At 40.0% G+C, this 26,839-nt stretch overlaps 1 protein-coding gene across 1 annotated transcript; it reads right to left on the bottom strand.

Annotated features, from left to right (window-relative positions):
• Positions 1 to 1,005: 1,005 nt before the first annotated feature.
• SPG21 (SPG21 abhydrolase domain containing, maspardin) lies at positions 1,006 to 26,721 on the bottom strand. Its single transcript, XM_061182025.1, has 9 exons — positions 26,468 to 26,721; positions 22,582 to 22,668; positions 19,503 to 19,664; positions 10,093 to 10,173; positions 8,754 to 8,899; positions 6,676 to 6,784; positions 5,894 to 6,001; positions 3,220 to 3,360; positions 1,006 to 1,709 (listed from the first exon to the last, which is right to left on the bottom strand). Exons 2-9 carry the CDS (start codon positions 22,642 to 22,644, stop codon positions 1,593 to 1,595), a joined length of 927 nt encoding a protein of 308 aa, XP_061038008.1. The 5' UTR covers positions 22,645 to 22,668; positions 26,468 to 26,721; the 3' UTR covers positions 1,006 to 1,592.
• Positions 26,722 to 26,839: the final 118 nt, after the last annotated feature.

Here is a 26,839-nt window from a genome sequence, read left to right as displayed (position 1 = left end):
TCTCTAAGAGCAGCAGGTAGGTCTGACCCAGGCTCCTATATAATCACTGCTCCTGCCCTGGGTCCCGGAGCATGTGAGATTTTCTGTGAGCCCTTTGAGAGTGAAGTCTTCGTTTCCGCCAGCCCTCTGGTATTCCTGAAAGTAAGCCCCTCTTGCCTTTCAAAGCCAAATGCTCTGGGTGCTCATCTTGCCAGTGCAGGACCCTTGGGCTGGGGAGCCTGACTTGGGGCTTGGAACCCTCTTTTGGGAGAACCTCTGCAATTGCAATTCTCCTGTATGTCGGTCCCCCACCTGGGGGTATGGGACTTGGCTATATTGCGACTCCACCCCTCCTGCCTGTCTTGTTGTGGTTCCTTCTTTATATTATCTTTAGTTGTAGAAGATCTTTTTGGTAGTTTCTGGTCTTTCCAAAGTGTGAACTTTGGAAGCTGATTAGAACAAGTCAACTGTAAAAAGACATTTATGAGATCATCACAAATAAGAACATTGACTGGATGTTAGACAGTATGAAGGAATTATTGGTGAATTTTTTAGTGTGATAATGGCATTACTTTATCTCTTGAAGGTACATATAGAAATGTACAGATGAAATAAGGTATCAGAAATTGCCTTAAAATAATTCAGTCATAGGAGTATGTGTGGAAAAAGTGAGGGTGGGGTAAGAGATGATACAACACTGTCCATGAGTTGATAATTTTTGAAACTGGGTAATGGGGATGTAGTTCATTATACTATTTTCTCTACTTTATGTGTGTTTGTTTAAAATCTTCCACTGAGGTGGAAAAAAAAGCAGGTATGAAAAGTACCTTGCACATAGCAGCAGCTCAATAAAGGACTGTTTCTGTAATCTAACAAACAATGAGCAAACTGCGCTTTAGAGAGAGAGATTAAGTAACTTAACCTAAAGAAAGACACACAGGCTTGGCAAACACAAGTCTGCTTCTCAGAGAGTCCTATGTGTAGGTAGCCCAGTTGGCAGCTATGATAATCACAAAAGCCACTCACTCAAATTGAATTTTTATTCCAAAGACTGTAATGGGTAGAAAGACAACAGCCAAAACTGAAAACAATTTGCTTAACTGGAAATTAGAAGTAGTTCATTTGCAGGAGAGCAAACAGTGGGTGACAGCCTTGGCACTCTGATAAGTAAGTTATAACCAAGAAAGCATAAAAATAACCAATGTCCTTCTGATACACAATGTGGATATGCAGCATTTACAGCAAATAACAGAAAGAAAGGAAGAAAAGAAAGGAAAAAAATCCACAGAATCGCCAAATTCAGAAATTAACATTCACTTAACAACACAGTGGTGAAGACTTTTTGGTAGCAAAATTTTCACAATTCTTAAAATGGGAATCTTCAAAAGTACTTCTTTAAGTTCAAAAGCTAAAAAAACTCAAGGGGGAATAGTTACACTGGCTTAGAAGAGCTGCCGCCTGTCACGAAGATGACAATCAGTCCTAGTTCCAAACAAACACAGTGATAACCGGTGAACCTGACGAACCGAAGAGAGAGGCCGACTGGTGGGCACTGATGTCACTGATTGTACGAACACACTGGATCCCTCATCACTAACAGCCAATGCTAACAGCTACTGCTCCTCCTGACTGATGGCAAGGTTGCCTTTCTGCACCTCGAGTTCCTCAGCACTGACCATCGATGGGTCAATAGCCGCATATTTGGTTCCGTGGAATTGCAGCAAATGTATCTGCAGAAATGCAGAATAATTATTTTAAACATCACTGTCATGTATTAATGGTTTCTAGTTCTAAAATTACAGAGTACTGGGGGAATGGGCAAGATAAGGTCAGGGGGTTAAAAGGTACAAACTACTATGTATAAAATAAGCTATAAGAATATATTGTACAGCACAGGGAATATAGCCAATATTTTATAGTAACTTTAAATGGAGTATAATCTATAAAAATGTTGAATCACTATACAGAACACCTGAAACTAATATTGTAAATCAACTATGCCTCAATAAAAATATACACTAAAAAATTAGAGTAATACATACTAATTAGAAAAATTAGAAAAGTCAAAAAATTTTTAAAAACCACAATTTGGGGACTTCCCTGGCAGTGCAGTGGTTAAGAATCCGCCTGCCAATGCAGGGGACATGGGTTCGAGCCCTGGTCCAGGAAGATCCCACATGCTGTGGAGCAACTAAGCCTGTGTGCCATAACTACTGCGCCTGTGCTCCAGAGCCTGCAAGCCACAACTACTGAGCCCGTGTGCCACAAATACTGAAGCCTGCGTGCCTAGAGCCTGTGCTCTGCAACAAGAGAAGCCACCGCAATGAAAAGCCCGCACATCACAATGAAGAGAAGCCCGCACATCACAATGAAGAGTAGCCCCTGCTTGCTGCAACTAGAGAAAGCCCGCGTGCAGCAATGAAGACCCAACGCAGCCAAAAGAAACAAACAAAAAAAACAAACCAAAACCACAATTTGGGATCTTTGTTCCTCACTTAATATGTAACCAGTCTTTCCAGGTAACTACAAATTGTTATTAACATCTTAAATTGCCACATGCTTCTTCACTAGTAGGTGTTTACCCTTCCCCTCTGCTGCTACGAATCAGGTCCTACCCATCCTCTGCTGTTCTAACACTGTAATGACTATCTCTAGGAATCAAGTTTTTTTTGTATTTATGATCCTCTCCTCAGGATCTGTTGCCACACGTGGACGACAGGATCAAAGAATGTGACTGGTTTTTTTAAGGCTCTTGATACTACTTGCCAAATTGCAAAGCAACCATTTCTCACCACTATTCTAATATCCATTTAGGCAAGTATTAGAAGAAGTGGTGTTTACTTGTTTGTGTGGTGTGTTTTAATGCATAAAATTAGACCAAGAAGTCACTTCATGGGATTCAGATCAACTCCATTTAAGTCTGGTATCCTGCTCTGGCTGAATTCATTGCATCCAGGAGCCAAGGTCCCATCGTACCAAACGGCTGCTTCAGTGTGTGAGTTCAGGCCTGTGGTTCTTAGAAAAGGGATAGTGGGCAGAGAGTCCCCCAGGCGTCTCTAATATGCTTGAATTCTCATGTAAGTTATTAATGTAGACCACCTTTATCAAGTCAATGCTTCATTCCTACAGAGAATTCTGTAGTTCTCTTACTCGACCACCAAAAAAAAAAAAAAAAAAAAACTTTGTTTCAAACCATAGACTCTGGGTTCAAAGTGCTCTGGGTTCCAACCTAGGACCTACCTGTACATAGAGATTCACCTCTGCACTTCTGCACAGGTATGGGAAATTGCCTCCTGTTTTCAGGTGAGCCCTCCGGGCATTAGGATACAGTTTGTACATTTCTTCTTTAGCTTCAGTTGAAAGTGCACTCTGGTCAAACACCTTTAAAAGAACATGAGGCCCAAACTGTTATTTCAATGTGTTCTTTTCACATTCAGCAAAGTGCCCCCCCCCAACCAAGCATTCCTTTCAAGAGACATGGCTGAACCCTTCTAGAGCCTGGGCCACCCCCTCTTGCTCATCCCTGGTGACTCTAACTGCAATGTAAAACATTAACACAGATTTTACTGCCAAATGTCTCTTGCATTGTTTAGGGGAAAAAATTCTACCATGAATTTCCTTTGTCCTCAAACATAGTTAACTAAATTAACAGAATATTAATAACGATCTTTTTTTTTGGGGGGGGGCTGCGTTGGGTCTTCGTTGCTGCGTTTGGGCCTTCTCTAGTTGCGGCGAGCGGGAGCTACTCTTTGTTGTGGTGTGTGGCTTCTCATTGTGGTGGCTTCTCTTGTGGAGCATGGGCTCTAGCCACCAGGGAAGTCCTGCGAACAATCATTGAAAATACCAATTTCAAAAAGATCACGAAACCCCAAAAGAACTTATTATTAATTTGAAAACAGTTATCGGGACTTCCCTGGTGGCACAGTGGTTAAGAATCCGCCTGCCAATGCAGGGGACGTGGGTTCAAGCCCTGGCCTGGGAAGATCCCACATGCCACAGAGCAACTAAGCCCATGTGCCACAACTACTGAGCCTAGAGCCCGCAAGCCACAACTACTGAAGCCCACGTGCCTAGAGCCCGTGCTCCACAACAAGAGAAGCCACTGCAATGAGAAGCCCATGCACTGCAACAAAGAGTAGCCCCTGCTTGCCACAACTAGGCCCGGGCACAACAATGAAGACCCAATGCAGCCATAAATAAATAAATAAATAAATTTATAAAAAAAAGAAAAGAAAATTTTATTAAAAAAATAAAAAGTTATACAAGTAGCATATGCTCAGTGAAAAAGGATTCAAAAAAATTTTTTTATAGTATAAGATAAGAAGTCCAGACCCTTTTCTGGGGGAGCCACTGTTAGAAGTTTGGAATATATGACTCTAGAATCTTTCAGCACTCATACAAATTTATGTTTATGCACATGCAAAAAATTATTCAAAGTAATTTAAAATAAACAAAAAACCCCATAAAAATAAAAATAGGTGTATCTCCACCTTGCTAAAACTTGCAGACAGTTTTAAGTGACCATGTACCCAAGTGGTACATGGAACACAACTTTGAAAGGGCAGGCAGAGCAAATGCACTGCGAGGACCATGTATTTCACTGAGAGTGTTGAAAAGCTTGCTCTGTGTCATGGTAAATGTTGGAATGTAGGAATTATAGTGGAGAATGATAAATTATTGTACGTGTTTGTAATGGATAATTTCCTGATAATCAGTTCTTAAAAATACCACGTTACTTGCATTTAGGAATAAATCCATTATGAGACAGAACAGTTATATGATTAAAATAAAAAGTCAAAGCCACAGTGAGATACCACTTCACATCCATTAGGGTGGCTACTATCAAAAACACCCAGAAAATAACAAGTGTTGGAGAGGATATGGAGAAATTGGAAACCTTATGCATTGCTAGTGGGAATGTAAAATGGTACAGCCCCTGTGGAAGGCGATAAGGCAGTTCCTCAAAAAGTTAAATACAGAATTACCAAATGATTCAGCATTTCTACTTCTAGGTATGCACTACCCAAAAGAATTGAAAGCAGGAACTCAAATGGGTATTTGTACACCAATGTTCGCAATTGCCAAAAGGTGGAAACAACTTAAATGTCTGTCAGTAGATGAGAAGATAAACAAGAGGTGGTATATACGTACAACGGAGTATAATTCAGCCGTAAAAGGGAATGACACTGTAACATGGATGAACCTTGAAAACATTATGCTAAGTAAGTGAAACAAGCCAGATACAAAAGGATAATTGTATGATTCCACTTGCATGAGGTACCTAGAATAGGCAAATTCATAGAGACAAAAAGTAAGATAAAGGTTACTAGTAGGGACTGGGGAGGGAATGGGGAATTATTGTTTAATGGGTACAGAGTTTCAGTTTGGGATGATGGAAAGTTCTGGAGATGGGTAACAGTGGCAGTTGGACCACACTGTAAATGTACTTAATGCCACTGCTCTGTACACTTAAAAGTGGTTTAAATGGTGAATTTTGTTATGTATATTTCACTACCATTAAAAAATATATAAGAAGCAAGTTTTTGTGTTAGACTTTATGGAATTCTTGATTCTCTGCACTCATGAGGCACCTTCACTTTACCGCCCAGATTTGTAATTTAGGCTAAAGAGCAATATCTGTTGATGAGAATAGCAAAGCAAACCAAAACGGGTAAGGACCACCATGTTTGTTTAAATTTACTTTGATTTCAATGGTGTTATTCCTGCCAGGAAAAATACAGGATAAGCAATAAAAGATTATTTTGGATTTGAGAAAGCTGGGGGGTAAAAAAAAGAAAATCCAAGGCAGTATTTGAAGAGGCACACTGAAAAATCATTAAATAATTACAAGGTGGATCTTGACATATACATATAGAAAAGGCAAAGCATCTATTTTACTTAAAAGAAAACTTACATCCATGATGGTTACAGGGATGTCCCGAATTTTATGAGGTTCCACGTAAGAATTTTGACAATTCAGGGTAAGTCTTGAAGCCAGTTCACTCTGCCCCAAACTTTCCAGCTGCAGAAAGAAACAAAGGTGAATTTTTTAAAAATTAATTTTTTCACATTTACATTAAATCCACAGATAATATCTGTGCTTAGAAAGGTGGTATTATGTGTGGTGGGGCCAGTATGGTCACCACTGAGGAAACACAGTGTATTTGAGACCATAACTGGGCCTTGCAAGTGGTGACATTTTTCTATTCTGGGCACCTGGCCTTCTACAGCCCTCAACCTGAGCCGACTCTTCCACCAGGTGCCTGTGGGCACCAAGCCAATTCCAGCAGCTCAAAGAGGACAGATAGATAGACATTTAAGTAGAGGCCTCCGAAGAAAAACGTCTATCCCAGTAGTTCCTAAATGCAAGTCCACAGACCTGCTCCATCACACTTACCTGGGGAGGTGGAAGAGGAGGAGTGAGGTAAAAACACAGATTCCCAGTGCCCTCGGCCAGGGATTCTAGTTCAATGGTCTGGTGTGAGGCCTTAGAATCTGTATTTTTAAAAGCTCCTCCAAGTGATTCTGATGAATTACTTAGCAGCAGGAATATCTGTCTGGATGTAGTAAAGTTAATATGGAAGAACGCTTAACAAATACCTCTAGTACACAGTGAGACAGGTATTTCTTCAGGAACCAAGCAGACATGAAAATTCCGAGTACAAGGTGTCCCCACCCCAAGGCCATGATCCTTACCCTGTCCACCATGAAATCAATGGCATCAGCCATCATAGGGTCCACTGGGCCAGATGAAAAGTTTCCAAGAACTATTTTTTTGAGCATAAATGATGGCATCAGCCAAAAGCTGTTAAAAAAAAAAAAAAAGATCTGATAATTCAAATTTCCAAGACTACACATAAATGGCAAATATTCATTCAACACTGAAGCTTCGTATTAGCTAGGTACTTGGGACCTAGAGATTAAAAAAAACCTAGTCCCTTCCTTTAAAGAGCTAGTTTTGAAGCATCTAGTTTTTGTATACATTTTCTCAAGCTCCGAAAGAGTTATGGTTTAATATGATCCAACTTCTGGGGATTTGGAATAATTATAAGCAATATTTCAAAATGCCTTTACAGAGGTAGACATTCTGATGATTCCAAGATTTTATTTTCTATTTGGTCTTATTTCCAATGGCTAACCTATTTGCGGTAAACTGAACACTTACCATATCAACCTTAAGGTTTATATCACCTTTTGATTAAAGATAGATTTCAAAATAGGAAAATCAGAGTTATTATACCTCCTATTGCTACTACTGGGTTCAATTGGGCTAATTCAAGGCAATTCAATCTTTATGTATTTCTATATGTGATCTGTCATTAGTATTTACTCCACTAATTACACTGAGAGCCATTATACAGGGTAAACATGAATTTCTCTACCCTATGCTGAAAATGACTTATAAAAGGTGTAGACCAGGGACTTCCCTGGTGGTCCAATGGTTAAGACTCCATGCTTCCAATGCAGGGCACATGGGTTCGATCCCTGGTTGGGGAACTAAGATCCCACAGGCCGTGGCCAAAAAAAAACACAAAACACGTGCAGACCACCTTCTGATGCATATTCTCAGTGGGCTTCCCTCACAAGGACCAGACAGCCATCTTTCAGTCACCTTCAGTGATCTTTCTAAGTTCTCTACCCCACAGCTCCTTATCTTCTAAAGGTGATGCTGCCTAGGTGTGCTCTGTAGAGGGTGCATCCTCTTGGCTCGGTTTGCCCCTGCAGCCTCTGTGTGGCACATAGTAAGCACTCAGACATTTGACAAAAAGTAGCTAATATGCAAGAGCACAAACAAAGTGGGGGAAGTCTTGGCTTCTGACAATTAAAACAACATGAAAAATCATCAAAAATAATCAATGACTTAGTGCATCATCTGGACATGAAGTATCTGTGTGTGATGTATACAAGAAATTGCTGCATGAATGCTGAGTAAACAACTGAGAAAGTATCAGGAGAAATATTTTAAATATCAGAGTGAATGTTGAGTAGATGTGAAAACCATGAAAACAGTGTTTACCTAGAACATTATGTGAAAACCAATCTGATCACACAGGTAGGTTTAGTTACTAGGCTGCTTTTTGGGGTAGAGCCTAGCCTTGCTAGCAATGAAAGAAATATCATGAAGTCAGCTTTAAGGTACCATTAGACATCTATCAAGTTAATTAAAATGATAAAATCAATAAAGGGATGGCTCAGAGGAAACAGGTACCCCACTAGTTGCCCCGCAAAGCATTCCACCATTTCCATCTTTCTAAAAAGCAGACTAACATTGTAAAAGTGTCAAGATGTACAGAACATCTGCTGACAGACTAAGTGCTCTAATCTCTCCCTTTTCGGGAACATAACTCAAGAAAATAACCCAGAAAGGGAAAGAACAAAAGTAGTTTATACAAAGATCTACAGTAGAACATGATGAAAAATTGGGAGAAGCCAAAGGCCTTAAAAAACTATAACAGGACTGTGTACACAAAATACTAAGTGGAGCAAGCAGAACACAGTATCAGTTACATATGCACTAAACTGTAAAGGCATGTGAATGTATAGTAAACAAAGCTAGACAATGATTTAGAGTAATGGAAACAACTGAATTTAGAAGTCTTTCAATTCTTTTCTTTTCCAAAGGTGATTGTTTCTAATTTTAAAAGCCAGGGTGGTTTCAAAAGACACAAGTATATATGGCCCCTCCCTCCCTAATGCATCGAAAAACCAAAAGCCAACATTTTCAAAATTCCACTGAAAATAAAAAAATGTTGGTTGAATGTTTACATTCTTACCTGTTTGCAGTCCATGTTTGGTTAAAGATAGAAGTGTCACTGAAGGAATTGCAGAGGATGAGAGAATGGACTCTGGGAGATTTGTGAGTGTATTCAGCAAACTTCTGGGCCAAAAAGCCTCCCAAAGAAGCCCCAAAGAGATGAACCTAATTGGAAACAAACACAAGGATCCTAAAAACAATGATCAATCTTGAAGTATCAAAAAAAATTGTTTTAATTATCACCAACCACAGAATACAATGTCATCACCAGTCATTAGACTGAAATATTTACAGCAGTTAGAAGTTTAGGAAATATTGTATTTAAATGTAATGTCTACACCCTGTCAAGAAAAAATACAACTGTGTGTATAAATTACACAAGTGAAAAAATATTATTCATAGATTACATTAGAAAATTAAACTACTTTGTAGTTTCTGTTTAAGAAAACTATGATTCGGTAATTCCACTCCTAGGCATGTACCCAAGAGAACTGAAAACATCTGTCTACACAAAAACTTGTATAAGAATGTTCATAGGTGGGCTTCCCTGGTGGCACGGTGGTTGAGAATCTGCCTACCAATGCAGGGGACACGGGTTCGAGCCCTGGTCTGGGAGGATCCCACATGCCGCGGAGCAACTGGGCCCGTGAGCCACAACTACTGAGCCTGCGCGTCTGGAGCCTGTGCTCCACAACAAGAGAGGCCGCGATAGTGAGAGGCCCACGCACCGCAATGAAGAGTGGCCCCCGCTTGCCACAACTAGAGAAAGCCCTCGCACAGAAACAAAGACCCAACACAGCTAAAAATAAAATAAATAAATTTATTAAAAAAAAAAAAGCTCCAAAAGAATGTTCATAGCAACATTACTCATAATAACTAACCAATGGAAACAAACCAAATGATGAATGGATAAATAAAATGTGTTATATTCATACAATGGGATATTATTTGACAATAAAAAGGAATGAAATATTGATATAATCTGCAACATTGATGAACCCTGAAAATGTTATGCTAAGTGAAAAAAGCCAGTCACAAAAGACCACAAATTACATCATTCCATTACATAAAATATCCAAAATAGGCAAATCCATAGAAACAGGGCTCCAGGGAGAAAGGGTGGGGAGTGACTGCTAAGTATGGGGTTTCTTTTTGGGGTGGAAAAATGTTCAAAAATTGACTGTGGTGATGGTTGTACATACGTGAATTATACACTTTAAAAGGGTAAACTGTATGGTATGTGAATTCTATCTCAAAAGAGCTGTTATTAAAAAATAAAAGACAACACCAGACTTAACAATGTATCAATAAATGTTGCATTAAAATCACATGTGAGTAATTAGTTTCAAGGGACTCACTTTATCCAACTGTAAATGGTCTAAAAGTTTCCTGAATCCATCACAGAATTCAAGATGGTCCCAATAAACTGGATACTGCAACTAGAATAATAACAATAAATTTAAAATTTATTTTAAAAACTGTAGAGGTAAAATACAAGTCATATATATCTGAAAAATTTAGGACTTTCATAATAGCATTTCTCATTTGCTTAATCTCTGCTCCTTATTCAAAATATGTGGAAAATAAGCTCTCATCTTATCCTAAACTTCAAAATTCACATTTTATCTAATAGAACAATTTAAAATATAAAAATAAAAAAGCACACTTTAGTGATATTACGTACACAACAATTTTAATTCACATCAATTTCCTTTCCAAATAGCTAAGAAACTCTGAGGTTCAAGGATGAACAGAGCAGAACCCATTCAAATAAAGAAATTCTGTTTTCCCTTTAAACCAATTTCATTCTGAATTATGGCTCAGGAGAACTAGAAATAAAATCTGTTCTAAGGAGAGTTTCCTCTCTTTTTGGTAGCATTTCTTTAAGGGAATATTCAATAAAATTGTTCCTCTACTTTTAATGACTTAGTCATTCTATCTGATTTCTTGTAGTACTTTTGTTTGTGACCAAAAATTTCAGATGCTTGACCCTAAGTAGCCTATTAATGTTGACAATAATGAAGAAAAAGAAACACAAGTCATTAATTCCTTTCTAGGAGACTCAGGTTTGTCACCTAAGAGTTCCCCTCTCTTTAATACACGTAAAACCCATCTTACAGGCTTGCTCTTTTAAGCACTTAGATTCATTTTGCCATTGACAAATCACTGGGATAGATACTGCCATGTAAATTATGGGATAATTTCAGATATGATGTAATATGTTACTTTTACTATTAAAATTCCACTTGTGGATAGGATTCCACTTTTCTGAGGCAGGATGGAGAACAGACTCTCCCTAGCTGCTAATTTGAGAATTTGAGTCAGATGACAGCCTAAAAGAAAGGAGATGACATTTTTATGAATCCTTTAATTTAAAAATGTCTGTGCCTTACAGAGTGTAGCAGAGCTGAGGTGTCAAGCACGGCCATTTCACACTAGAAACTCTGGCTTGAAGTGCCAGGGGGAGGGCCTCTGCATGCAGGACTCTATGAGCAAGTGAGACTGGAAGCACAAAGGGAAAAAAAAAAGCTGGAGACAAGATGGTGGAGTAGAAGGACTTGAGCTCACCTCCTCTCATGAAAACACCAAAATCACAACTAACTGCTGACAAAAAAAACTTGAGCCTACCAAAAAAGATATTCTATACCCAAAGACAAAGAAGCCATAACAAGACGCCTGAGGAACAGAGACCACAAACATAGAAAATTAGACAAAATGAGATGCAGGGAAATATGTTCCAGATGAAAGAACAAGACAAAACCCCAGAAGAACAACTAAGTGAAGTGGAGATAGGAAAGCTACCTGAAAAAGAATTCAGAGTAATGATAGTAAAGATGATCTAAGATCTCAGTAAAAGAATGGAGGCACAGATTGAGAAGATACAAGAAATGTTTAAGAAAGAGCTAGAAGCTTTAAAGAACAAACAAACAGAGATGAACAATACAACTGAAATGAAAAATAGAATAGAAGGAATCGATAGCAGAATAAATGAGACAAAAGAACGAATAAGTGAGTTGTAAGACAGGTTGGTGGAAATCACTGCTGCAGAACAGAATAAAGAAAAAAGAATGAAAAGAAATGAGGACAGTCTGAGAGACCTCTGGGACAACATTAAACGCACCAACATTCACATTATAGAGGTCCCAGAAGAAGAGGGAGAGAAAGGGCCTGAAAAAATATTTGCAGAGATAATAGCCAAAAACTTCCCTAACATGGGAAAGGAAACATTCAAGTCCAGAGAGTTCCATATAGGATAAACCCAAGGAGGAACACACCAAGAAACGTATTAATCAAATTTATAAAAATTAAAGACAAAGAGAAGATATTAAAAGCAACAAATTATATACAAGGATTCCCCATACAGTTATCAGCTGATTTTACAGCAGAAACTCTGCAGACCAGAAGGGAGTGGCACAATATATTTAAAATGATGCAACCAAGAATACTCTACCCAGCAAGGCTCTTGCTCAGATTCGACAGAGAAATCAAAAGCTTTATGGACAAGCAAAAGCTAAGAGAATTCAGCACCACCAAACCTGCTTTACAACAAATGCTAAAGGAACTTCTCTAGATGGAAAAGAAAGGCCACAACTAGAAACAAGAAAATTACAAACGGGAAAGCTCACCAGTAAAGGCAAACATACAGTAAAGGTAGGAAATCATCCACACACAAATATGATATCAAAACCAGCAATCATGGGACTTCTCTGGTGGTCCAGTGGGTAAGACTCTGTGCTCCCAATGCAGGAGGCCCGGGTTCAATCCCTAGTCGGGGAACTAGATCCCACATGCATGCCACAAATAAGAGCATGCCACAACTAAGAGTCTGCATGCTGCAACTAAGAAGTCCACATGCTGCAACTAAGAAGTCCGCATGCCGCAACTAAGAAGTCCGCATGCCGCAACTAAGAAGTCCGCATGCCGCAACTAAAAGATCCCGCATGCTGCAACAAAGATCCTGCATGCAGCAACTAAGACCCAGCGCAGCCAAAATAAATAAATAAAATAAACGGATAGATAGATAGGTAACACCAGCAATCGTGAGAAGAGAGTACAAATGCAGGATGTTAGAAATGCATTTGAAATTAAGAGACCAGCACTTAAAACAATCTTGCATATATAGACTGCTATAACAAAACCTCATGGTAACTGCAAACCAAAAATCTACAATAGATACACACACAAAAAAGAAGCAGCAATCCAAACAAAACACTAAAGATAGTCATCAAATCACAAGAGAAGAGAACAAAAGAGGAAGGGAAGAAAAAAGACCTACAAAAACAAATCCAAAACAATTAACAAAACAGCAATAAGAGCATACATATTGATAATTACCTTAAATGTAAATGGATTAAATGTTCCAACCAAAAGACACAGACTGGCTGAATGGATACAAAAACAAGACCCGTATATATGCTGTCTACAAGAGACCCACTTCAGACCTAGGGACACATACAGACTGAAAGTGAGGGGATGGAAAAAGGTATTCCATGCAAATGGAAATCAAAAGAAAGCTGCAGTAGCAATTCTCATATCAGACAAAATAGACTTTAAAATAAAGACTGTTACAAGAGACAAGGACACTGCATAATGATCAAGGGATCAATCCAAGAAAAAGATATAACAATTGTAAATATATATGCACCCAAGATAGGAGCACCAATACATAGGCAAATGCTAACAGCTATAAAAGGAGAAATCAACAGTAACACAATAATAGTGGGGGACTTTAACACCCCACTTACATCAATGGACAGAACATCCAGATAGAAAATCAAATAAGGAAATACAAGGCTTAAATGACACATTAGAGCAAATGAACTTAATTGATATTTATAGAACATTCCATCTGAAAGCAGAATATACATTCTTCTCAAGTGCACATGGCACATTCTCTGGGACAGATTACATGCTGGGCCACAAAGCAAGCCTTGGTAAATTTAAGGAAACTAAAATCATATCAAGCACCTTCTCCAACCACAATGCTATGAGATTAGAAATCAACTACAAGAAAAAAAACTGAAAAACACAAACACATGGAAGCTAAACAATATGTTACTAAACAACCAATGGATTGCTGAAAAAGTCAAAGAGGAAATCAAAAAATACCTAGAGACAAAAGAAAATGAAAACACGATGATCCAAAACCGATGGGATGCAGCAAAAGCAGTTCTATGAGGGAAGTTCATAGCAATACAATCTGACCTCAGGAAACAAGAAAAATCTCAAATAAACAACCTAACCTTACACCTAAAGCAACTAGAGAATGAAAAACAAACAAAACCCAAAGTTAGTAGAAGGAAAGAAATCATAAAAATCAGAGCAGAAATAAATGAAATAGAGATGAAGAAAACAATAGGAAAGATCAATGAAACTAAAAGCTGGTTCTTTGAAAGGATAAACAAAATTGATAAACCTTTAGCCAGACTCATCAAGAAAAAAAGGGAGGGCTTCCCTGGTGGCGCAGTGGTTAAGAATCCGCCTGCCAATGCAGGGGACACGGGTTCGAGCCCTGGTCCGGGAAGATCCCACATGCCGCGGAGCAACTAAGCCCGTGCGCCACAACTACTGAGCCTGTGCTCTAGAGCCTGCGAGCCACAACTACTGAGCCTGTGTGCTGCAACTACTGAAGCCCATACACCTAGAGCCTGTGCTCCGCAGCAAGAGAAGCCACTGCAATGGGAAGCCCACGCACTGCAACGAAGAGTAGCCCCCGCTCGCCGCAACTAGAGAAAGCCTGTGTGCAGCAACGAAGACCCAACACAGCCAAAAATAAAAATAAAATAAAATAAATAAATTTTAAAAAAAAAAGAAAAAAGGGAGAGGGCTCAAATCAATAAAATTAGAAATGAAAAAGAAAAAGTTACAATGGACACCACAGAAATACTAAGGATAATAAGAGACTACTACAAGCAACTATATGCCAATAAAATGGACAACCTAGAAGAAGTGGATAAATTCTTAGAAAGGTATAATCTTCCAAGACTGAACCAGGAAGAAATAGAAAATATGAACAGACCTATCACAAGTACTGAAATTGAAACTGTGATTAAAAAACTTCCAACACACAAAAGTCCAGGACCAGATGGCTTCATAGGCAAATTCTATCAAGCATTTAGACAAGAGTTAACACCTATCCTTCTGAAACTATTCCAAAAAACTGCAGAGGAAGGAACACTCCCAAACTCATTCTATGAGGCCACCATCACCCTGATACCAAAAACAGACAAAGATACCACAAAAATAGAAAGAAACCAATATCACTGATGAACATAGATTCAAAAATCCTCAAAAAAAATAATAGCAAACTGAATCCAACAATACATTAAAAGGATAATACACCATGATCAAGTGGGATGCAAGGATTTTTCAATATCCACAGATCAATCAGTGTGATACACCACATTAACAAACTGAAGAAAACCATATGATCATCTAATAGATGCAGAAAAAGCTCTTGACAAAGCTCAACACCCATTTATTATAAAAACTCTCCAGAAAGTAGGCATAGAGGGAACCTACCTCAACATAATAAAGGCCATATATGACAAACCCACAGCTAACATCATACTCAACAGTGAAAAGCTGAAAGCATTTTCTCTAGGATCAGGAACAAGACAAGGATGTCCACTCTTGCCACTTTTATTCAACATAGTTTTGGAATTCCTAGCCATGGGAATTAGAGAAGTAAAAGAAATAAAAGGAATCCAAATTGGAAAAGAAGTAAAACTGTCACTGTTTGCAGATGACGCGATACTGTACACAGAATATCCTAAAGATGTTACCATAAAACTACTAGAGCTCATCAATGAATTTGGTAAAGTTGCAGGATACAAAATTAATACACAGAAATCCGTTGCATTTCTATACATTAACAATGAAAGATCAGAAAGAGAAATTAAAGAAACAATCCCATTTACCAATGTATCAAAAAGAATAAAATATCTAGGAATAAACCTGCCTAAGGAGGCAAAAGACCTATACTCTGAAAACTATAAGATGCTGATGAAAGAAATTGAAGATGACACAAACAAATTGAAAGATAGACTATGTTCTTGGATTGGAAGAATCAATATTGTCAAAATGACTATACTACTCAAGGCAATCTACAGATTCAATGCAATCCCTATCAAATTACCAATGGCATATTTCACAAAACTAGAACAAAAAAAATTTAAAAATTTGTATGGAAACACAAAAGACCCGAATAGCCAAAGCAATCCTGAGAAAGAAAAATGGAGCTGGAGGAACCGGGCGCCCTGATTTCAGACTATATTACAAAGCTACAGTAATCAAAACAGTATGGTACTGGCACAAAAACAGAAATATAGATCAGTGGAACAGGATAGAAAGCCCAGAAATAAACCCACGTGCCTATGGTCAATTAATCTATGACAAAGGAGACAAGAATATACAATGGAGAAATGGTGCTGGGAAAACTGGACAGCTACATGTAAAAGAATGAAACTAGAACATTCTCTAACACCATACACAAAAATAAACTCAAAATAGATTAAAGACCTAAATGAAGACTGGATACTGTAAAACTCTCAGAGGAAAACATAGGCAGAACACTCTGACATAAATCACAGCAATATCTTTTTGGATCCACCATCTAGAGTAATGAAAATAAAAATAAAAATAAACAAATGGTATCTAATTAAACTTAAAAGCTTTTGCACAGCAAAGGAAACCATAAACAAAATGAAAAGACAACCCACAGAATGGGAGAAAATATTTGCAAACGAAGGAACTGATAAGGGATTAATCTCCAAAATATGCAAACAGCTCATGCAGCTCAATATCAAAAAACAAACAACCTGATTGAAAAATGGGCAGAAAACCTGAATAGACATTTCTCCAAAGAAGACATATAGATGGCCAAAAAGCACATGAAAAGATGCTCAACACTGCTAATTATTAGAGAAATGCAAATCAAAACTACAATGAGGTATCACCTCACATGAGTCAGAATGGCCATCATCAAAAAGTCTACAAACAATAAATGCTAAAGAGGGTGTGGAGAAAAGAAAACCCTCCTACGCTGTTGGTGGGAATGTAAATTGATACAACCACTATGGAGAACAGTATGGAGGTTCCTTAAAAAACTAAGAACTACCATTTGATCCAGCAATCTCACTCCTGGGCATATATCCAGAAAAAATCATAATTCGAAACGATACATGCACTCCAATGTTCAGTGCAGCACTATTTACAACAGCCAAGACATGGAAGCAACCTAAATGTCCATCGAGAGGAATGGATAAAGAAGATGTGGTACATATATACAATGGAATACTACTCAGCCATAAAAACGAATGAAATAATGCCATTTGCAGCATCATGGATGGACCTAGAGATTATCATACTAAGTGAAGTAAGTCAGACAGAGAAAGACAAATATCATAGGATAACACTTATAAGTGGAAGTTAAAAAAATGATACAAATGAACTTATTTACAAAACAGAAACAGACTCACAGACTTTGAAAACGAACTTATCGTTACCAAAGGGGAATGGTAGGGGGAGGGATGAATTAGAAGTTTGGGATTAATATATATATATATATATATATATATATATATATATATATATATAGTAGTGTCTATATATAAAATAGATAATCAATAAGAACCTACTGTATAGCTCAGGAAACTCTACTCAATATTCTCTAATAACCTATATGGGAAAACAATCTGAAAAAGAATGGATATATGTATATGTATAACTGAATCACTTTGCTGTACACCTGAAACTAACACAACATTGTAAATCAACTATACTCTAATATAAAATAAAAATTAAATTTAAAAAATCTGTGCCCTAGACAGGTGATAAAACTGTATATGACTTGATACACACACACACAACTGAGTACGAGTAAAACTGGGAAATCTGAACAAGGCTGGTGGATTACATTAACATCAATATCTTGGTTGTGATATCCTACTACAGTTTTATAAAATGTTACTATTGGGAGAAACTGGGCAAAGTATATAAGGGATATCTCTCTATTATTTCTTACTGCATGTGAATCTATAATTATCTCAATAAATATGTAAACGAAAAGAGGATCCATGCATTTTAACTGCTAGGTATTTAACAAATACCTAGTAAATTTCAGAACCTCCTGGGGTTGGGCATTCTGATCAAATCTTAAGAAGGACAAAGTAATTTTGAAGACATTGCTGGCCTTTTTCTTGATTCATTATCTAGCTAAGAAATAGCGAAAGCCCACATCAGGAAGCAAGAAGAAATATCCAGCCAGAAGGCAAGGCTATGTGCCCTGTCAGTTTGGAGTGATAACCACACTGTTCGCTTTGGACAGCACTCTAAAGTGAGACAGACACCCGGGAGCTGCTCAGGTTCCCCCTCCCTGGCTGATCAACAGTGACCAGAAGGACAGAAAGTGTCACGACTTAGGCTGCAGTGGACTGGGATGAGGGCAGTTACCACTCTGCTCTCCTGCAATGCTGTCCACTGAGAGGGATTACTGAACACCCAGAACAAGGGAGGATTATGTTGCAGGGATTCAAACACACCGTACGAGGAATGGTTAAAGAATCTGGAGAAATTTAGCTGGAGAAGAAAAGACCTGGGGGCGGAAGGCAGTAGGCCGCCGATAATAACTAGTTTTTTCAAGAAAGAGAAGGGCTGTCTGCATGAAGAGGAACTGGATTTGTCTTGTATGACCCCAGTTAGTGGTAACCCCATTGGAATTTTCAGTTATCATCCAAGAGAAGAGATCTGGTCCACGTTTTCTCTCTTCTAGGCAGTAAATAAAATGTATACTAACGGCAGTACTCCCACGGGGAGTACTGTTTACATGTTAACATTCCAGGTCCCAGAAACAACTGCTGGCTCCAAAGCCAGAGCCTCTCCTTCCAGGGGAAGTTAGGAAACCAACTTCCATTGTCCTGACCCGATCGAGGCACACCAAACACTCCACTGTGAGCAACAGTGCCTTCCTGGGAATTCCCTGGCAGTCCAGTGGTTAGGACTCTGCGCTTCTACTGCATGGGGCATGGGTTCAATCCCTGGTCGGGGAACTAAGATCCCGCTGCCACACCGTGTGGCCAAAACAAAAACAAAAAAACAAACAGTGCCTTCCCACCTACGCCCACCTCCCAGAGAGGAAGCTTAGAGAACGATCAATGCGAAACTAGATTTGGACCGAACTCAGTGATAACGATTAGAAACAAAAAACCAAATGCGAAGGATATGAGCTAATTAATGAGCCTCACCTCACCTGTCAAAGACTCACATTAAAGCAAGCTTTCAGTCCCCTGGATGTCAGCTGATCCCTCTGCTGCCCCCGAAGCAGTGATGTAATAAAAGGGGAGGGTAAATGGGGTTAGAAGACTGAGCTGGGCTCTCCCTCCATGGCCTACTGGCTGTGTGACCCTCGGTGATCACTAAAACGGTCCGGACCTCAGTCTCCTTATCTATAAACAAGGACAATGCTTCCTGCTGGTCAGACTTATTCAGAAAATGCACGTTCAAGCTGAGGGTAGAGAAGGCTTCCAATAGAGGTTTGTCCCCTCTGAGCCTCTGTATGTTGGTGAACCACACCACCTTCCTTCAAAAAACTCCCTTTCACATTTTAACAAAGGAAAACACCATCTTACCTCAATAAAAAACATGCCTATTACTACAGTTAATCAGAAACAGAAGCGCACATGTACATGCACATGCACGCACACACACACACACAGAGAAAACCAGAAAATGTGGACTTGAATTTTAATCCTGAATCAGTAATACTTACAGCTATAACCCGGTAACCCCATCCAGTCAAAGCCAAAATCTGCCGGAAAAATACATCAGCAGTTCCGCTGACGGGAGGGAGAAATATGAGAGGACACCTGATATTTCTGGGGCCTGCATCGTAGAGCGACCAGATCTTACTGTCGTCATCATCCACAATAATCTGGAGGGAAAATTATAAGAAAAAAAATGAAAAACCTCATGGATTGGGTTTTATATAGTTATTTCAGCACTATAATTTCACTGACAATTTTAATACCACTGCCTTGGTTGTTACATGCTAATGCGGGGATCACACCAGACTAGCACATATAAAAAACGGCTTTGTCTCCTTTTCCTTCTTCAGTGCTGACATAGTCCACGGAACTGCTTTATACTTCTCCCAAGAGCTGTTTTTTCTATCAGTTTTGAATTTTTCTCCCCAGCCACGATTATATGTTTATTTTGTTTACCATTAAACAGTAAACTCTGTACATGGCATCTTATTTCTTCCCCATACTTCTGCCTGTGTGCGTGTGTGCGCACGCGTGCATGTGCGTGTGCGTGTGTGCACATAGGAGGAGGACAATTTGCAGAGTCATTCTCGGGTGCTGGCCCAGAGGGCGGGCTGGGATCAGCAGGGTCAGTGTGTGACCAGGGGAGGTGAGGGGAAGAAAAGACTCCAGGCTCTGGGGAGAAGCTGGGTAGAGATGGGACCTCTCAAGAGATGCTTCAGGAGCCTGATCTAGACCAAGCCTCTGAGGGGGAGACCTCTGCTAGAGAGGAGGGACGAGGCAGGTATAGGCATCGCTGTCCCCAGAGAATGTTTCAAACCATTCAGTCAGTGTGGGGAATGGGCTCAGGGAAAAACTGGCTTTTTGGGGAAAAGGGGGTAAGAAGGAGAAAGGTCATCAGAAACCTTCCTGATTTAGTGGTTCTTGACCCAAAAAGGGAAACAGATGAGCATTCCATGAGCTGAGACAAATCAGGTGTTTAGCACAGAGTTTGGCAGATATTGAGTGTTCAACAGTGTCAAGAGTGTTAGCTACAGTATGCACTGCATGATAGTTTAATTTTTGTTCTCTTTGGCTGACTTTTTGGTATTTGGAAAAGTACATTAACTGCTTGAACTTTTGCCAATGCAAATCAACACTTATCCTTTTTACATTAAAAAGTTCAAGGTTCTATTTTCTGAGAGCTCCTAACTGGCAGTGCTGTGGGGCCCATGGTGTCAATGTGGGTGGCGGCATACTAACCGGGGTCACTGGCATCACTGGGAGCAGACAAACAGGGCAGGGCGAAGTCCAGAGGGCCCTAACCAACACCTTCTGGACTTCCCCGGGTGACAATATATCTCATGATTATGTTTTTGCCCTTTGTATTTGCCACTCACATTTTTGCTTTTCCTGTTTCTTTTTGCTATGATTGTAGTAAAAAAACCTCAGTAACCTCTGACAGTGCATACAGTAAATTCCAACCTTATAGTAATAAAATTCATATGAGACAAGATATTCAGATCTCTGAAACGAAAATCTAGCACTACGAAATTTCAAGCAAACTTTTCCTGACTTGTGGACCAAACTGACCAAAGGAGAAAATTACATCAATGAAACTACTACTTCCAAGAATATTTAGATAAGTTTGTGTTGTTTTGGGTCTGGTGATCAGCTTGCTGAGTGAGTCCATCAAGAGGAGTTCACATGAATTACTTGAGGGGATGGGACAAGGCAGAGGGACTCTGGGGGCAATTCTCCTAGCATGGGCAGTAGTTCCTGGGGTAGCAAGAAGAAAGGTGGGTTCCCTTTGGTAAGCTGCCAATTAGTTCTGGCTTTTCTTTTTTTTAAGGAATTTTTTCTTTTTTTAAGAAAGTTAATTAATTTTTGGCTGCGTTGGGTCTTTGTTGCTGAGTGTGGGCTTTCTCTAGTTGCGGAGAGCGGGGGCTACTCTTTGCTGTGGTGTGTGGGCTTCTCATTGCCGTGGCTTCTCTTGTTGCGGAGCATGGGCTCTAGGCGTACGGGCCTCAGTAGTTGTGGCACGCAGGCTCAGTAGTTTGTGGCGCACAGGCTTAGTTGCTCAGCGGCATGTGGGATCTTCCTGGGCCAGGGATCGAACCCCTGTCCCCTGCATTGGCAGGCGGATTCTTAACCGCTGTGCCACCAGGGAAGCCCAGTTCTGGCTTTGAAGCCAGATTAATTTGATTTTAATTCAAACTCGACTAGACTGTGTGACTTTAACATGTTAACCTCCATGAACCTCAGTTTTCCCATCTGCTAAGTGGGCACACCACTATCTACTTTGTTAAACTGTTGAAAGAATTAAATAAGATTTGGGGACTTCCTACAACAGTGCCAGGTATATAGCAGGTGTTCTGTCTATACTTGGAGACTGTATCTCAAATTTCTATATGAAGAGTAATTCTGTTACCAATTCAAACTTGCATGATACTTCCACAGCTATCTATCCTGACAAAATAATTACAACAGAGACATAGATGTTCTTCAGGTCATAGTACTCTAATATTTCTGCAAGGGGATCAGCAAAGATTTTATTCTGACACAACTTTTGTCTGGTGTGATCCCCAAACATTTGGGATTAAATTGGGACTCAGAGTCAAAAAACTTCGATACAAGTGTTTAGCGTTTTTAGACATCCCAGGCATATAAAGTTTCCAAAAGATGACTATGGCAGAATGAGTATATATCATGGCAAACAGAGGATCTATAATGTGACTCACTGTAAATCTTTAATCTGAGGAACAGGAAAATGCTTTCTAATAGAATCCAACTGCACTTACTGTACAGTTGCAGTTGCTGTAAGCTTTCTACCAAACTATACAGAGGAGTACACATATTCCTGCTTGCTTGAATATGTAAAAACAATTATAAAATAATGAGTACAATTATTCTCACTTTTACTCTTGATTGAGTCTCAAAAGTTGATTGTACTTGACAGGGAGGGGGTGAACTTTAGGCCCTGCAACCCAGTCACAATACTTGGCAATAACCTTTACTCTCAAACACTACCAAGACATAACATCTAAATCACACACAAAAACAATTACAAGATTTTGCAAATAAGAGGTGTAGTAAAACCATACATACCTTTTTAAGGGGGACTGTACTTCTAAACCAGTTATAATCAGGAGAGACTTTAATCTCTCCCATGATTAGCTGAAATGGAGATTAACCCTGAAATAAAAGCATGTGATGTTTCATGTCAAGAATTCATGTTTATATCAGCACTAAATGTAGAGTCTGGTCTAGCTCTACCAACAATACTTTAAAGGATAAAACTGAGGAAATGGGCTATTTCACCTTGTCGGCATATACTTAAAATACAGAAAACAATTTGGTGAAAACCTATAATCATGGAGCAGGAAGGGCCCCGAGAGAGAATTATTCCAATCCTCTTAGTTCCTCCAGAAGAAGAATCTGGTCTAGAAAATTTTAATGACTTACCCAAGATCCCATGGCTATTGCAAAACCAGGACCAGACGCAGGACAGCCTTTTCTGACACCTGACTGTCTGTCCTAGTTAAATGATTCCAAATGCAGTAGCATAACCTATCTTTTGACAAAATCTTAAGTATCTATGTTAATAAAGATATTCCTGTCTGATAAAATTCTAGAGAACAGTCCACACTAGAAAAAGGAGTTACTGTAAGCCTGCTTCCTCATAAATTCATAAAATGCTATAAATCTCACTCTAGGGGAACATAGTTTCAGAAACTCACACATAGTTTTTAATGCAAAATACAGGAAAACTTGCTGTTCATATGGATGTGGTTAAAAGTGATATAATGTACTGAAAGATCCATGATAAGATATCAGAATAGACCTGAAGGCACAATAACTAGCAACAAAACAAAACATGTGCCTTTAGAAAAAATGTGTGGTCTTCTGTTGTGAGATTAGTGATTTCCAGCTTTTATAGCTCTGTGACGTTGGAAAAGTCACTGACCCTTTTTGGGCTGTTTTCTCCTCTGTGACTATTTCACCACTCTCTCTCCAAAGCGTAGAACAGTGCTTGGTACACAGCAGGCATTATCTGTTGACTAAATAAATGACTATATCCTAAGCAGGCCAAACTAGGCCATCCTAGAGTCCCTTTTAACCCGGGTACCTACGAGCTTTCCATTAGCTGGGCATCTTCAACTTAAAGGCTACCCCTCTTTGCTCAGGGATCTGTGTTGTGTTGTAACAGGAACCTGAAAATTATAGTTCCTTGTTGCAGATTCTTATTGCCCAATGAAGAACTTCCACCCATCAGTTTGGAAGGATTCAAATGCTTGTTTGCATCATGTCCTCTACCCCAGCACAAGCCTGGGTTTTCCTAGCAGGGCTAGGATGAGTTTGAGACCCTAGGACTTAACTCCTGGGATGACTCTGAACTGCCATTTTAGAGGGGCTTCTCTGGACTGGTCAGGAGCTGGGGATTCTAAAACCAACGAATATTCCTCCTTGGCCCTCCAAATCTTCTCCCTCAAGAACACAGGGCACTGAGCAATCTCAACTGCTACCTCTAACCTTGGGGGTTACTAAACTGAACCCCAAGGAGATGGTAAATGTAGACATCCAATATTAAACTAGGTTTACAACCTTGACACTGTAATAATGGTCTCTTCTCTCAAGGCTAGGATGGTACTTAGAAAAGTTTATTAAAATCTTAAGTGACTCTAAAATATCAAGAAAATTATCAGCCAGTCTTATGCTGAAAATCAGTGTGCACAGATGGAGTACTTATTCATACTGAAATAAAGAAAATCATTCTTTGCATATTCATTTTCTCTTAACAAATATTAACATGTTAAAAAATTGAAGCCATCTGAACTACAGCCTTTCTCTAAGCTGGTCACTGCTTTTAATTGAAAGCAACTAGCCCATATAGTTAATTCCAGAATATTTTCTACCTGGACAGACTTGAAATATTCCTATATCATCTAAATATTGCCTAATGGAGACATTTTCTAGTATTGCAATACTATAAACAATCACTATTCTACAGGAGGAAATATCAAAAACATTGTTTAGAAAAAAAACCCTACTCAACAGATTTATAAAACACTTTAGCTAATTAAAGCCAGAAAGTATGCTTCTAGAGTCACCAAACTTGGGATAAAATAAAGTATTCATAGTTTGAATCAGTTGCAATCTACAAACCAAACTACCATACAAATACACATACACACATCATTCCCAGGCACACACATTCACTGTCATCCACTTCTTCCCTCAGCAGTAAGTAGAAAGATGTTCCTCACCACAGTCCTCAGTATTATCCACTACCACCCAATATTATAATATTTTATAACTAATCTTGCTGGATGGAGAGATTCCACCCAACTGTGACTAAATTTTTGTAGAGGCAAGTGATTTTAACACTTGTGCTAGTTTGGCAGTACATGAAAGCTAAGATAGATACCAAATGTTGCATCTGACCAACTGACGTTTAAGTGAAAAAAAAAAAAAAACTGCTGCAAAGGGAAAGCAGCTGTGAGTGGTATGAAAAGGAAGTTTGTTCTCCCAGCTCTCTTTCATCCACTTCAGGGGAATACTTTTCCAAGTCACAAGGGGAACATTCTGCATAGGGCAAAAAAAAAAAAAAAAAAGGTTCACTGAGACTGTAACTCAACTGGTCAGTATTAAATAAGAAAGAATGTGGACCACGAACTCAGTGCTGATTTGATCTCTCACAATTCTTCACAAAAACAAAAGCACCTGTTCATGTTGCTGGGAAAAGAGCTGCAGGAATTTTGCCTTAATCCTGCCTAAGGAAACCCCTCCTCAGGGAGTGCTCTGGACACCGGGGCCTCTCTGGCCCTTGTACTGCTCGACAATTAAACTGCTAGTTGTGAGTGTGCACCAAGAATTACGTGCACTTATCCCTCAAGGTTTCAGCAGAACCAGCCAGTTTACAGCCCACTTATCCCTCAGGGTTTCAACAGACCCTGCCAATTTACAGTCAGTGAAATTGCCTTCACAAATGTTTGTCATCTAACCAGTTTAACTAGTCAGATGTTTTCTTATCCTTTATCTCAATCATATGATCTTCGTATGGACAATCTGTGATTATTATTAACACCAGCAATAACGAAATATTAGAACCTGAGAGTCTCTGGGCAATGCCATTGGCTTTTTAATGCAAGCCTCCATACCTCACCACACCAGTACAGAGCTATTCTTTTTTTGGGTTTCCTCAGGGGAAGATTTACCCCTCCTTTCTTCAGAAACTTATTCCATTATCTTCTAAACCTCATGGGAGGAAAAGCCGACTACTTGACATTTCGACGGTGACACCTCATCTTGTACTCTGTCTTAGTATAAAAGCTTTTGGAAATTTGCACACAGCTGTTCTATCACCCCTCAGTCTCTTGAAGCTTTGTGCCAACAGGAGCTGGAATACTGTAGGTGGAGACAAAGAAGCAGCATAAATGCAGAACTTATGACTCCCTAGGAAAAGTGAGACAGCCTAGCCCTGCTACTTTCCTCATGCCTCCTTCACAAGCCTCACACCTGGCCCGTACTCAGCAATGACAAAGGCATTTATCACTTTCAGGCTGAGGTGCAATCTCCAAAATAACTAGTCTGCTCAGAGTTCTTAAAAGTTTACAGGAAAAACATGTTCCTGGGCTGCAGCACTGTAACCCCTAAATGGTATTACAGTAGTATGCCCAGGTCAAGCGCCCCACTGCCCACCCCAGGCGACCCACACACAGACCTCCACCTTCTCCCAGTCCCACTGATGACAGCTACACAAAGGCAGGGGCACAGGCACACCAATCACCCCCATGAACTCAGACTCGACCTCAGACACACACAGGGACATGCAATCACGTGCATGGTCACATGAACCGACCCATTCAGGGCCCCACTCACAAAGTCACACCGACAGAGGCAGCCGCGCACACTACAAACCATACTCACCTGCAGCCACAAACCCGTCACACACCCACATCCCCCGCTTCCCAGGGCCTCGCCCACCCCTCACCTGCCGTGGCCGCCCCCAGGTCCCTTTCCCTCCTCCCCAAGGCGGCTCTTCCCTCCACTACGGGTGCGGGCCTGGGAAGCTGCTGGGCCCGGGTCGGGGCCGGCGGCTTGAGCGCTCAGTACCCGCAAGCGCTGTGGACCTTGGGGGAGCGCTGGAGGGCCGGCCTCCGAGGGGCGGGGAACGCAGCCAAGCGAGCCTCGGCCACCGCCCTCCCTCCTCCCGAAGCGTTCGCGCAGCTGGCTCGAGCCTCGCGTTTCCGGGTTCGGAGGGGCGGGGCCACGCCGCGAGGAAGGGGTGGAGCTGCGTGACTCCGGCGGTCACCATGGCGACGGGGCGCGTTGGACCACAGGGTGAGACTCCGGCGCTCTATGT

This window comes from Eubalaena glacialis, chromosome 2, assembly GCF_028564815.1.
Source record: "Eubalaena glacialis isolate mEubGla1 chromosome 2, mEubGla1.1.hap2.+ XY, whole genome shotgun sequence".
Taxonomy (NCBI): domain Eukaryota; kingdom Metazoa; phylum Chordata; class Mammalia; order Artiodactyla; family Balaenidae; genus Eubalaena; species Eubalaena glacialis.
This window is presented reverse-complemented; position numbering and strand designations above follow the sequence as displayed.

What these genes read in the sequence shown, in the direction of transcription:
- SPG21 (XM_061182025.1), bottom strand. Translation starts at nt 22,644, where the DNA reads ATGGGAGAGATTAAAGTCTCTCCTGATTATAACTGGTTTAGAAGTACA. An exon ending in GTACAGTCCCCCTTAAAAAG is followed by an intron (nt 19,665 to 22,581) that starts GTATGTATGGTT and finishes TTTTCCCTCCAG; the next exon opens with ATTATTGTGGATGATGACGA. An exon ending in ACCATTTACAGTTGGATAAA is followed by an intron (nt 8,900 to 10,092) that starts GTGAGTCCCTTG and finishes GTTTCCAATTAG; the next exon opens with GTTCATCTCTTTGGGGCTTC.